The 12,271-nt window shown below is 42.8% G+C and overlaps 1 protein-coding gene across 1 annotated transcript in view; it reads right to left on the bottom strand.

Annotated features, from left to right (window-relative positions):
* Positions 1-3,894: 3,894 nt before the first annotated feature.
* ADARB2 (adenosine deaminase, RNA-specific, B2 (non-functional)) overlaps positions 3,895-12,271 on the bottom strand; it is a gene marked incomplete at its 5' end in the record, with an annotated part of 117,790 nt that continues 109,413 nt past the window's right edge. The window contains 3 exons of the mRNA XM_010006999.1: positions 3,895-4,071; positions 5,115-5,293; positions 11,333-11,514. Coding sequence (XP_010005301.1) covers positions 3,895-4,071; positions 5,115-5,293; positions 11,333-11,514 — 538 coding nt within the window. The remainder of the gene's footprint in view (positions 4,072-5,114; positions 5,294-11,332; positions 11,515-12,271) is intronic.

The raw sequence follows: 12,271 nt of genomic DNA, 5'->3' as shown, positions 1-12,271 counted from the left end.
TAGCCGATTTTAACTGTTAGTGTATTTGTAATTTGACAGTGGGTACTTCTGAAAGGCTTTGGAGACTTTGGTAACATCAGTGATCTCTGTGATAACTGACCAAGGGTAATAATCTCGAGGCACCAGGAGATGCTCATCCAATAATGCATGTTAAGCATTTGGGTGTATGGTGCCATTTGGGCTCAATGTGACTTTAGTTTACTTTAGTTAAATACTGATAGCTGAAAGCATGAATAAACCAAGGCCACTCCACCAATGAAGAAGAAATCTGCAGAGATGTACTGACCTTTTGTTCATCATTTTAGTTTTCTTAAGTGGCTTTATACAGCAAGCCCCATGTAGTGAGAGTTTGCAAAAACGGGTTTCATTTTTATTAAGAAAGACCACTGAGAGTAAAATAGAAGGATCAAATTAGTGATGGACCCAGTTCACTCTTCTTCCAAGGTAAGACTGTGTCCTTGCATGGCTTCTTCTACATAAGCATGCACATCCATGTCTCAATACAAGCATGTGATTCCTATGATGCATCAGATTCAAACTGAATAAGAACCTCTTGTCTCTAGATCTATGGTAGGTGTGTGTAAAAATAGATACTAGCATTTTGGAACACATTCAATTTGATTGAATTGAATTGAATGTGGCTAAGCCACAGTGAAAAATGGTCAACAAACAATGAAAGAACAATTTTACTTGGCATTTTATTCACTTAACAGAAACATTCACTTATCAGGTATCACTGAAGTGCAATTTACAGAACTTAGCAGCAAATTCACATATGTAAATTCAGGTTTATTTTCTTTTGTTGTCTTTTTCATTTATTTTTTAATTATTTTTTTTTACAAATATTACAAATGTACATCCATTGGTACAGTATTGCCATTCACTCATGCTTCTTATGTACAGAATCTTCACTAAAGAATTACTACTGAGCAAGTTTTCCTCTACTTCAGGAAATGCTGCGTGTAGGTCATGTGTGCTTCTGGGGTGTGGCCCCATCACACTCTATCACTGCACGTAATGAGAAGAAACAGACATTTAAGGTCATATTCAACCCTAGTGCAAGCAGGTGCAACTCCATTGCCTTCAGTGAGATCAACTGATGACCACTTGCAGTGGGGACTGATCTTGGTCCCCACTACTAAATTAATCCTGGGAGCTGAATCCAGGTTTGCATTTATATATTTCTTGCAACGAAGGATAATTCAATCCCACCACTTTTTTTTTATACTATTATTCTTAAAAATATCAGGTACAGTGTTCTGTCAGAGCAGCTGCAACACCAGCCTGTGGAGCTACATGTATTAGTTGAGCTGATGTCATGCCAGGGCTGGAGAAGGATGGATGAGGGCAAGGAAGCTTAAGGAGGAAATCTGGAAGTCTCTTTTGTGCTAGATAAGACTAACTTGGAGAGGAAAAGTAGAAAGACACTGCTTCCCCCTGTCCTATGGGCATGACAAACTTTGTCCTCCTCTGGATTCTTTCCCTCAGTGGGAGCAGCTGGAGCCCCTGGGATCATCAACGCCAGCATCACACACATCTTCTCCTGCACCTCTTGTCATGGTCCTGACCCCCACCAATCTGCTGTCCCTCTAGGCACCTTTGCTGCCCAGATCATGCTGACGGGCTGCACCAGTGACAGCTGTGTTGGAGGACAGGACTGCATGAAGGTACAGGGAAGCTCCAGAAGGTGCCCAAAATATTCTGAACATCCATCAGAACAGATAACAAAGTGGTCAAAGTATTGACAAAGTTGTTACCACCAAATGCTGCCATTATTGAAATGTCTCAGGTTTGGTTTTGTTTCTTTTTTAAAATTTTTATTTTTTTAAAACTATTTCTACTCTAAGGAATTTTTTTTAATATATTTTTGGTAGATAATATGGAATGTATTATTTTGCTGAAAAGGTTTCTGGAAGGAGAGAGCTTTGTTTTATCTAATTTAAAAATTCTAGTTTATCACAATTGTTTTTATACAAGACACTATAGATACATCTTGTAGTTTATAATCTAAAAATAAAATCTCATCAAAATACTGTAGCTATTCTATTGTGGGCATCAATAAACAATGTATTTACCGTATATGGCTCTCCAAACATGATAAACCCTATACAAAGAGCATCTATCTTTATTGATAGGAACAGTTTCCCGTGTAAAAGAAATTACATGGAAAAATATGAGCCTCGTGTTGTTTGAAAAGCAACTCAGCTTGACAATTCTGAGAAAATACCAAGACAATTATCACAAATCAGTAGCAGCATGTTATATACAGATTTAAAGAGAATCACAGGAATAAAAAGAAAACATTAGTTATATACCCGCAAATCCTGTCATTTAGAAAAAAAAAAATAATTAAAGAAATACAGAGGGCATTTGAAGATTGGTTCTGCAGTTGGACTGTCAAAGCTCAGTTCTCCCATGACTGCATCATCTACATTTTTATGAAGTTTGGGGTGGTTCAAATAAGAGATTATATAAAACCCAGCCAGTTATGAAGCAAATGTTTAACTGTTGGGTGCTACTCATCTCCTCACTGAAAACCCCCTCCTGCTTTTCAGGCTTCAGATGAACATAAATAATAATAATAATACTTGGCATGTACACAGAGCTAGAATCTGAAAACCCTTATGTTGAGTAAGACCTTACCCAAGTCTGTAGTTGCATCTTCTTCATTTATGTCAATTGGACTATGTGGGGAGGCAAAACTCACTGCAAGAGTGGCAGAATTTGGCTCACACCATTGTATATGACTGAGGGACTTTGTTTCTGTCAAGTTCCTTAGATGTGAAACAGGTAATATTGTCCCCATTTGACAGCTGGAGAAACTGAGGCAGGAAGGAGTCAAATATCAGCTGTGCTCTCCAGTTTGGGATGTCTTGGTTGTGGCTACCCACACCAGCAATTTTTCAGATGTACAGAACATACTGAGCTGACACCCACTTAATTTAGAGCTGTGTATCCTCACAAGCTTTGAAATTTGAGGCTCTGGGGTCCTGACTCCATCCTGCCTGAGTTTAGGCAGCTACCTGAACCTCCAGAGTTAGGAGCATCCATCATCACACTCATCTTCACTGGCAGCTCCTGTGTAGCTGGCTACCTCTGCAGGCAGCCCAGGGTGGAATTGCCCTCTTGAAGAGCATCTGCATTTTAAGCTGGTGTCTAAAGGTCAAGTGTGACAAACTGAGCCTGGATAATTTAAATTCATGCTGTGTAAAACTTGTGGCCGGAACTGAAGATTCTGTGGGATGTGGTTTGTCCAAGGTGTCAGAGAGAACAAGTAAAAACCAAGGGAATCCTGACATCCAGCTTTGTGCTCAGAGACAGTAGTGGAAAATGGAGTTTTAAAAATGCTGCATACCTTTGAGATCCAAATTCTTTCTCACAGATTTAGGCAGCTGACAGGAAGATTTTTGCATAGACATTAGACACCTTTTTTTTGTGGATGATTATGGATGCTCTGAGACCTGCTGTCATGTCATGTATGTGGGATACCTCTGTCTTTGCTCACTATTTTTTTCATTATTCAATGATGTATTTTGCACTGATTGTGTGAGGGAAAACAAACTCTGTTTTGAATTAGATGGGTGGCTCGCTAACATCTCAAATCAGTAACAACCAACAGCAAGAAACCATGAAAAGCAGAATCTTTGTGAGGGTGACATAATTTGGGAAGGTACAATCTTGGAAAGTGATAATGAAAAAGCAGTTGTTTAAAGTCGAGTTCAGTGCATCAGACACATTTCTATTTATGTATTTCCAATACAGAGTTAAAAGCAGATATTCCCATAGAGGTTGCTATTAAATCTCAAACTGCTTCAATTCTCCCTGCTCATGCATCCCGCCTAGCCTTCTCTCCAGCTGATTTGATCCGGTCATGTAGAAAAGGTGTTAAGTGATTTATACAGTTAGTAGGAACTGATCTTGCTCTGGGGGTTTCTTCACCCAGGTGCCCAGACCAGCTTTCTGAAAAGCTTTAAACAGCTGCTGCTTGACAGACTGGTACGTCTGAGCCACCAGCTTTGCCTCGCTGTACATTGGTGGCACGTCTCCATGGCTTGGCATTCGTGTGCTCAGCTGCAGAACAAAAACCAGGGAAGGGGAAAAAAGAAAATAATAATAAAAAAATCAACTGATGAGCCAAAAGAAACAGGAGGCTTCAGTAGCTGTATAATCTTCCCGTCTATATTTCCTAAGCAACAAACAAACAATCATTGCGCTTTGTGTGTTTGCTTTTGGTTTGACAACATAAAAAACAGGGAAGCAATAAATGCCTTGGACATGGTGTCAGGTCACTGTGAAGAGGAACTGCATAAACAGCTTTCACTTGGAGTGGGCATAGACAGTAGCAAATCTGGGTGTGTTTTACAGAGGCAATGCCTACATCTCAATCAAGATGATTTTTAGGGGGAAAAAAAAAAAAAAGAGAAGAAAATAATTTCTGGGGATCTTTAAAGAATGTTCTCAGGCTAGCCCAGGAAGCAGAGCAGCTCAGTGATTCCAAGTATATGCAAAGAGATATTACTGGGTCACCTCCCAGAGTCATCTCCTGCACTCTCTCCTTTTCTCTCTTCTAATGTGTTATCTTAGGAGATGTTGTGAAACCTGTGTAAGATGGAACAGAAATCAGGTGTCCAGATTCACGCTTTTGTGGGAAAACCAGGACTCCAGAGCTGCCTGCCAGGAGCTGCCTCAGGACACAGCAAAGTGTCCACTGCCCCTGATCACCCTGAGCACACCGGTGGGAGCCAGCACCCTTCACATTCTTATGGACTGAAAAAACACCCTCCTCTGACCTGCCCAACAGTGTTGAACCAGCAGTGAGGTTTTGACACTAAACGAAGGAAACCGAAGTCTGGAAAATGCCTTAGAGCAAGCAGATGGGGGAAAAGTCCAGTGTTTACAAGCCAGGGAAATGGCTTTCTCTGGACTCTCAGCTCCCAGAGCTGACTCGGCAGGCTCTAGGCTCCTGGCCTTCGCCCAGGGCGTACCATGAGAGACACAGGACACTTGGTGAGTCTGCAGCTTCATCATGAGATTGCTGAAGCAGAGTTGACTCGAAGGGAAGGACTAGCCCACCTAGGACTGGTGTCATTGTCCTGTCAGTGCATCAGACCTACCTTGCCATGAAGCTTTGCCCACCGAGTGAAGAACATGTGCTTGCAGAGCCGTGAGGGACTCCCACAGGTCCTCTTCCCCGTCATAGCATTGATAACCTCCAGGTCGGTGTTCCCCACAATCCAGTTCACACTGAAGCCAGGAGATTTTCCGGGCTGCCGAACATCAGCGTGGCTGATCCCTGGCAGGAGAGAAGGACACCAGTAACATCCAGCGCTCGAAACCTCCAGAGGCTGCTAACATGTGGTGGGTCGTTGTGCCAGATGAGGTCTCCTTTAGCAAACAAGCTGACATTGTGCACTGCACGTGCTGTTGTCACCATCAGTTAAATGTTACTAGTCTGAGTACCTTAGGGAGAGAGAGAATTTAGCAATTCCTATAGATCTTTTTTCCATTTTGCAGGCAAAGTTTTGTTAGCCTAAGGAAAGCCATTAGATTGTAGCGTGTGGTATTGACAACAGTGTTCTGGTTGCTGAGAGAAATCTTTCAGAAAGTCTTTAACAGGATAACGAGTCTTTAAAAAGTACTAAGCAGCAAAGTGCTTTTGTCATGAGTTTTTCCAGCTGAGCTTTCCATGGTCCAGCATATTTATCTGCTCTTGACTACTGGGGCCTTGACTGTGACAGGAACTCTGGATTGTAGGGAGCACAAACTGAGGGTAAGAAAATATTAAGCATAAATTTCATCATTACAGAGAGTTTTATTAGATCCAAGCGAATACTGATCTTGTAGACATCACAGAGCTACACAGAGAATTCTTGCTCCTCACCTTGTGCCTGCTTGCAACATTTCTACCCTGCATAGGTGCAACAATCTCTTCAAGAGTTAGTTAGTGTCCTAATGGCAACAGTTGGGATATTGTTAAATGGAATTTCGACATCTGAATTACATATTGGAGTCCTCTGCCTACAGAGGCCAGACAGGGACTTGTTGGGGTGAGTCCAGAGGAGCACCAAAACATGACCAGAGGGATGGAACAACTCTCCTATGAGGAAAGGCTGAGAGAGTTGGAGTTGTTCAGCCTGGAGAAGAGAGGGATGATCTTTGCAGCCTTTCACTGCTTAAAGGGGGCTTAGAAAAGAGACCGGGGCAAACTTTTTAGCAGGGCCTGTTGCAATAGGACGAGTGGTGATGGTTTTAAATTGAAAGGTCATAGATTTAGACTAGATACAGAAAGAAATTTTTTACAATGTGGGTGGTGGAACACTGGAATAGGTTGCTCAGAGAGGTGGTAGATGCCCCATTCAAAGTCAGGTTGGATGGGACTATGAGCAACCTAATCTAGTTGAAGATGTCCCTGCTCATTGCAGGAAGACTGGACTAGATGATCTTTAAAGGTCCCTTCCAACCAGAGCCATTCTGTGGTCCTGTGATTATAGGGGTGAGATTTCCCTTGGCTTTAAATACAGATCAGGGCTGCAAGGTCAGATGTGGGTGTGTACATGAGAGTTATTTTTCATCAGAAAAATTCCTGTCTCTTTTTAACCATTTAGTGCATTCCAACCTTTCCATGACTCCTGTAGCTTTCTCATTTCTTGTATCTGAAACTAGGAAAGGATTAGTTTGCAAGGAAAAAGAGGAATAAAGAAAGGGGTTATTATTTATTTTCCAGCACAGGATAAAAGCAACCAAATGAGTTCTGTCTTGCCCTACTCATTAGTGGTTTTGGGAGCAAAGAATCAACACCAGGAGCTTCCAAGGCTGGAAAAGACAGAGTGACCTGAAGCAGTTTGAATATTTTGGAGAATGTGGGCATTGGATGATGTGTCTGGAGACAGCTGTTGATTCTCTTTCTACTAATTTGCTGTGTGGGCCACTAGCCTGCAAACCTGGACAACAAAAGCCACTGTGGTGATCAGGCAGGTGGGGACAGTGCTGGTGGGCAGGGGCTGCCTGGCATGGCTGCGCTAGCACAGGCCAGTGCCAGGGCTGGGTCTCTGCTTCCAAAAGGCAGCTCCTGCTGGAGCCCCTTTCTGCAGAATCTCTAGCAGCAGCTCCAGCAAAAGCTCATGGTTTGCACAACTTGATGGGGACCTGCTTCCATTGCTTTTGGCTGGATGGCAACAGAGAAAGGTCACACAGAATCACACAGAATCTTAGGGTTTGGAAGGGACCTCAAAAGATCATCTAGTCCAACCCCCCTGCCAGGCAGGGTCACCTAGAGTACATCACATAGGAACTTGGCCAGCGAAGGAGACTCCACAACCTCTCTGGGCAGCCTGTTCCATTTTCCTTTGCATTTTCCACTGAAGAATTTCAAAGAAATTGCGCAAAGAGGGAAAAGTACTGACAGAGGCTGTTCAGAGAGGTGGCATTAAAGAAGAGAGATCAAAGCCCGTCCTTTCCAAAGTACTGCTTCTTGCACATCATAAGCATTTGTTGATCTCAGGTAGAACAGGAGGAGATGGGAACTGGTGGGAACTTGGTATCCATTGCTACATTTAAACATGTGGAGCTTGGTAAGCCCCTGGATGAAAGCAGGGAGAGGTGGAGGGCTGTGCAGGGTCAAATGTGGCTGAGATGCTGCCTCTGCAAGCAGCTCTTGCCTCCTGCTCAGGGCCTTTGACTGTGTTGTTGAGGGACATGGTCTCTCTGTTCCTTCCAGTGAAATCTCCTCTGCCCTGGGAGGTAGCTGCAAGAGCCAGATGGGACTGAACACATACAGCGAGAGGAAGGTGGCCAAAAAAATTACAGCACAACCACTTTGTGGCAAAGCCAGAATTGCAGAAATCATCTCAGTCACGGGGACTGAACTTGCTACTGTGTGTAGAAGAGAACTGCAGCTAAGTCATAATCTCACCTAGGATTTGTAAACACATTCATGTCGCATTAATGCCTCTTTCAATTTTTTCCCTCCTGAGATAACAGATCAGTCTGCATCTAAAACCCCAGTTCACCTAGGCAACAGGATATAAACTGAGAGCTTGCAAATCAGATAGCTCTCTGGTGCCATTCAAACACCTCTATACAGAACAAGATGCAAACAGATAAGAATCAGCTGTTTGACACTATGCACCACTCTCTGTCAAGAGAGCACCCAAAAGCTTATAGGACTTGAGTGCCAAAAAACATTATAGCAAACAACATCATGTTATGAAAAGTTGCCACAGGCTCCTAATCAAATACAATTGTTGTGAAAATAGAAATCAGAGGAAAAGAAGGAAAGGCTGCAGGGAGGACAGAGCAGGCTGTGGGTGCAACTCTGCCCAGCCTGAAACATCCCTTTGCTCTCAGCAGACTACTGTGAGAGCTGGGAGCTCACCCCAGTGCCTGGAAAACCCTCTGTGCTGGTTTGGCTTTCATGCTTTCTCTTCCCAACTAACATATACATGTTTTTAGGAAGCAGAAGGTATTTTCACACCGTTTTCTGAACATAACAGACTTTAAAGAAAAGAACAACATGGGACTCATGAAAGATGCACATATAGAACCTAGATATATTTGCTGATTGTTGTTTTTCATCCTTTTTAAATGCTTCTTTTTTTCATGTTTTTCTTTGACAAATGATTGTTCTCATTTTATTTGAAAGCTACCACCAAAGTGATCTAGATAATTTTCTCTTCTTTATGCAAAGCATCCTTCTTAAACCCAACAGAAGAAAGAGTACAACAAGAGACTGTAGAAACTGGAAGGAAAATCTCTGTGCAAATAATATGAACTTGAGGGATATGAACGGAAATCTGTCCTCATTCTCCTCCCTCTCCTAGCAAAACCTCATGCCTCTTCAGGATACCCTTTAGAATGGCCTCAAACTTAAGAAAACAGGAAATAAAAATTACACAGGGCTTTTATTTCTTCTAAAAATATACCCAAGAGTAATCCCAGTGAATTTCCATCTAGCTGAAACTGGTGTGAGTGGAAAACTTCACAGATTATATTTCTGTGAGGCCAAGGAGTTATCTTAGGATACCTTATCACACACCATGACTCTCCATGGAAATGTTTGTATGGCTATGATCAAATGACAAAATAATTGGCATTCTTGTAATTGAAAGACTCCTGCAATTTGAATTCCCTGTCTGTCCTGATCTTCGAGGTGAGTGTGGGTGGTGCAGTTGCCTGGCTGAAATTGCTGAGGTTCATTCTCTAACACATTTGCTATGGCTTTTGCTAGGTGCCCATCTCCTTAGTCACTGGTTGTGTTGTCAGTACAGTTTTCCAGGTAAGAGAAATGCAGCACAAGCCTCAGCAATGTAAGTTCTAAGCAGGATTGGCTCCCAGAGCTTTGTGGGGGTGGAGAGATTACAAATAACGGCTTTACAGATGAAAACAATGTAGACAGAGAGAGACAAATTCCTCCCACTGCTTCTCCGGGGTTGAAGAAAACCCATAAACACAACTGAAAGCAAAGCAAAAGCTTTTCCAAACAGGAGTCTCCAGGAAGCAGAAAACCAGCCATGACACATACTGATATTTAAAGTGACACAATGGCCCATCTGTTGCATTTCTAACTCCCTTGAAATCTCTGGCAATGACTCTTGGACATAACTATACACTTGGGCCAAATATGAGCTGTTACTTTTACTCTGCAAGGCTGACCCAGCAAAGCAGTAACTGTTCTCTGGTGAAATCTCTTATTAAATCACCTACTGTGTTTTCAGTCCTTCAGCAGTTCAATTGGGTTTTGCTGTACATCCTGCAGACACTGTGGAAGTGGGTATGATGTAGATCATAATGGGTGGACTTATAAAGCTCGCACAAGATGAGATCAACTTCCCCAGTAAGAGATGCAGAGGCTTCTGGCAGACAAAGGTGTGTTGCCAAAATAACAGCCAGATTTAGGAAATGGGGAGATTTTTCCTGGCCAACTGTGAGTCCTTTCCTCCTTCCCATGATGTGGTGTGGGGAGGAAGAGTAGGTAGAGTCATGCCCGTGCTGGACCAGAACAGGAGGGACAGGAGGGGACATAGAGTAGAGGAGGAGTGTGGAGCACAGTTTCCTGCATACTTGCATTGCACAGTCCTTGGCTAGCTGCACTGGAGAGTTAAAAAAAATTGAGATAAGCTGTTCAAATAAAGATAAGCCTTTTGACCTACTCACCTCATAACACATAGATGCACATTACACTTGCCAGATGTACTAAACCACACAGAACCTGAGAATTTCCCCAGTGGCTAAACTAACACTTCTGCCTCAGCCAAACTAATTTTGTCACAAGGACACATTAAAAAAAAAAATTATGAAAAAATGTTAAATAAATAAGGGATAAAATAGCACTCTCCTGGCTGAAGAACCTAAAGGGCTTTGAAAGGCAAAGGTGCACTCCACTAAACCATCCTGACATCCTGACTCTGTAACCCCGACATTGTATTGGTGTCTTAGGAATTCTCCTGAAGGACAATTACTAGAGTCTAATAAAGTAAGGGTCTAATGTTGTGCAGAACTGGTGGCCCATAGCACAAGCTTCATGAAGATCCAGAGGCATTCAAGGCTTTGTGAGTTTTTGTTAGGATGAGGCTGGACAGCTGCTGCCTGGTTGGGGGTTGAGGCAGTGAGAGTCAGAGGGATGAAGAAGAAAGGACTAGAGGCCTGAGACAGGCACAGGAGCTGGAAAGGAGAAGTGGTGGCAGTGAGAGTAGCCTAGAAGATAGCTGGAAACCATGGAGATGCTCACACGACAGGCAGGAGCCTCATTGGATGGTTGCAATGACTTTCTGAGGTCTGCTGAGGGGCCAGGTTCTCCTGCTTAAACGAAGAACCCTTTTCTGATGGCCATCTACTCCAAACATGATGTCTAGCAATGGTGAAGGAGCAGGGGTTGAAGCAAGGAGCACTGGTTACAGGGTTGCAGGCAAGGCACCAGAGGTGTGAAGGCTGGTTCTCCGCACTCCACACATTGGTGTGCTCACTGGGTGAGGGAGAGGAGGATGGGAGAGAGTTAAACGTGAAATTTACTGAAAACATCTTCCCTCGTTTCTAGAAGTGTTTTACTTAAGCATTATTAATTTTACTTTTTCCTGCTTTGAGTATTCTTTGTACAGTATTTGTACTCCTAGTCAGCTTCTGTCCACTACTGATCCTATTTCTGGTCACTGCATGTGAAAAAGGAACTAGATTTAAATGTATCAGTTTCATCATTCTACAAATTCAAACCCCGCAGGAGAAAAAGAAAGCATGGGCTACTGGTTTACTTACAAATAAATGAACTTTCCTGTTTGTGACCAGCACAATTAGAGATGGGAGAAGGGATCATTTGTCTTGCAGGCAGGTGTTTGCTTACCACTGAGAAGCAGCTGATTGCGCCGGTATGAAGCTGGCAATGGACCAATGTCTTCTATTCTATGGCTCATTACCCGGGAAAGGTGACCAGTGTGATAGAGGCTTCCCACAATGATGCTGTGCAAGTACATGGGTTCGATGAAGGAGCTGAGGAGAGCACCTTGGAGACCAAGGATGTTCCATCTGGAAAAGAAATTCAGGAGCAATAAAGCACATGGGTGGAAGAATGGCCTCCAGGGAGCTGCCCTGGGAAAATTAGCAAAGGCCAGCACATAGGTTGGAGGGATGAGGGATGAAACCATTCCAGCCCCTGCCCTGTGATGCCTGAAGCCCTGCTCTGTTGGGTTATTACACAGCTGTGGGCTTATTCCCCCCTACGATGGTTTCAAATTACTGTGATGCCACTGACTTAAGGGATGCTTTTCTGTCTTGTGTTACTGCAAATCGAGGTCCCTTGCTGAGAACTATTCTTGATGAAAGCATTTTGTGCTTGACAAACATTCATGTAGTATGTCTTTAGCAGAATTTTAAATGTTTTCTGCATCTGTAATTTTACACTTGCAATTTGCAAATGTATTTTTGCTATTTTAACTTTATTTACCATTTGGCATACATTAATATGATCCCCATGTCATACAGCCAACATAGCATGTGACTTAGGTGGCCAAAATTCCTGCAAAAGTTTTGTGAATAATTTTCAAAACCTCACAAGCTGCCTTTTCTTTGCATGAATGATCATGCATATATGAAGACATCCATAAAAATCAAATCCTGTTCCTGAAGAGGAAAAAGCCAGAGTTATACCTTTAAGCAATTTGTAAATGATAGTTTTACCTGCTCTGAAGTGCTCAGAAGGATGGATATGTCTCACCTGGCTGCTGGCTTAAAGGTGCAACAGAGTGATGGTGGAAATCTTAGAGGCTTCAATTTGTTGGTGGCT

The sequence above is a fragment of the Chaetura pelagica genome, unplaced genomic scaffold (assembly GCF_000747805.2).
Source record: "Chaetura pelagica isolate M959 unplaced genomic scaffold, ChaPel_1.0 scaffold17, whole genome shotgun sequence".
Taxonomy (NCBI): Eukaryota; Metazoa; Chordata; class Aves; order Apodiformes; family Apodidae; genus Chaetura; species Chaetura pelagica.
The sequence above is the reverse complement of the archived record's forward strand: the minus strand, read 5'-3'. Positions and strand labels throughout refer to the sequence as shown.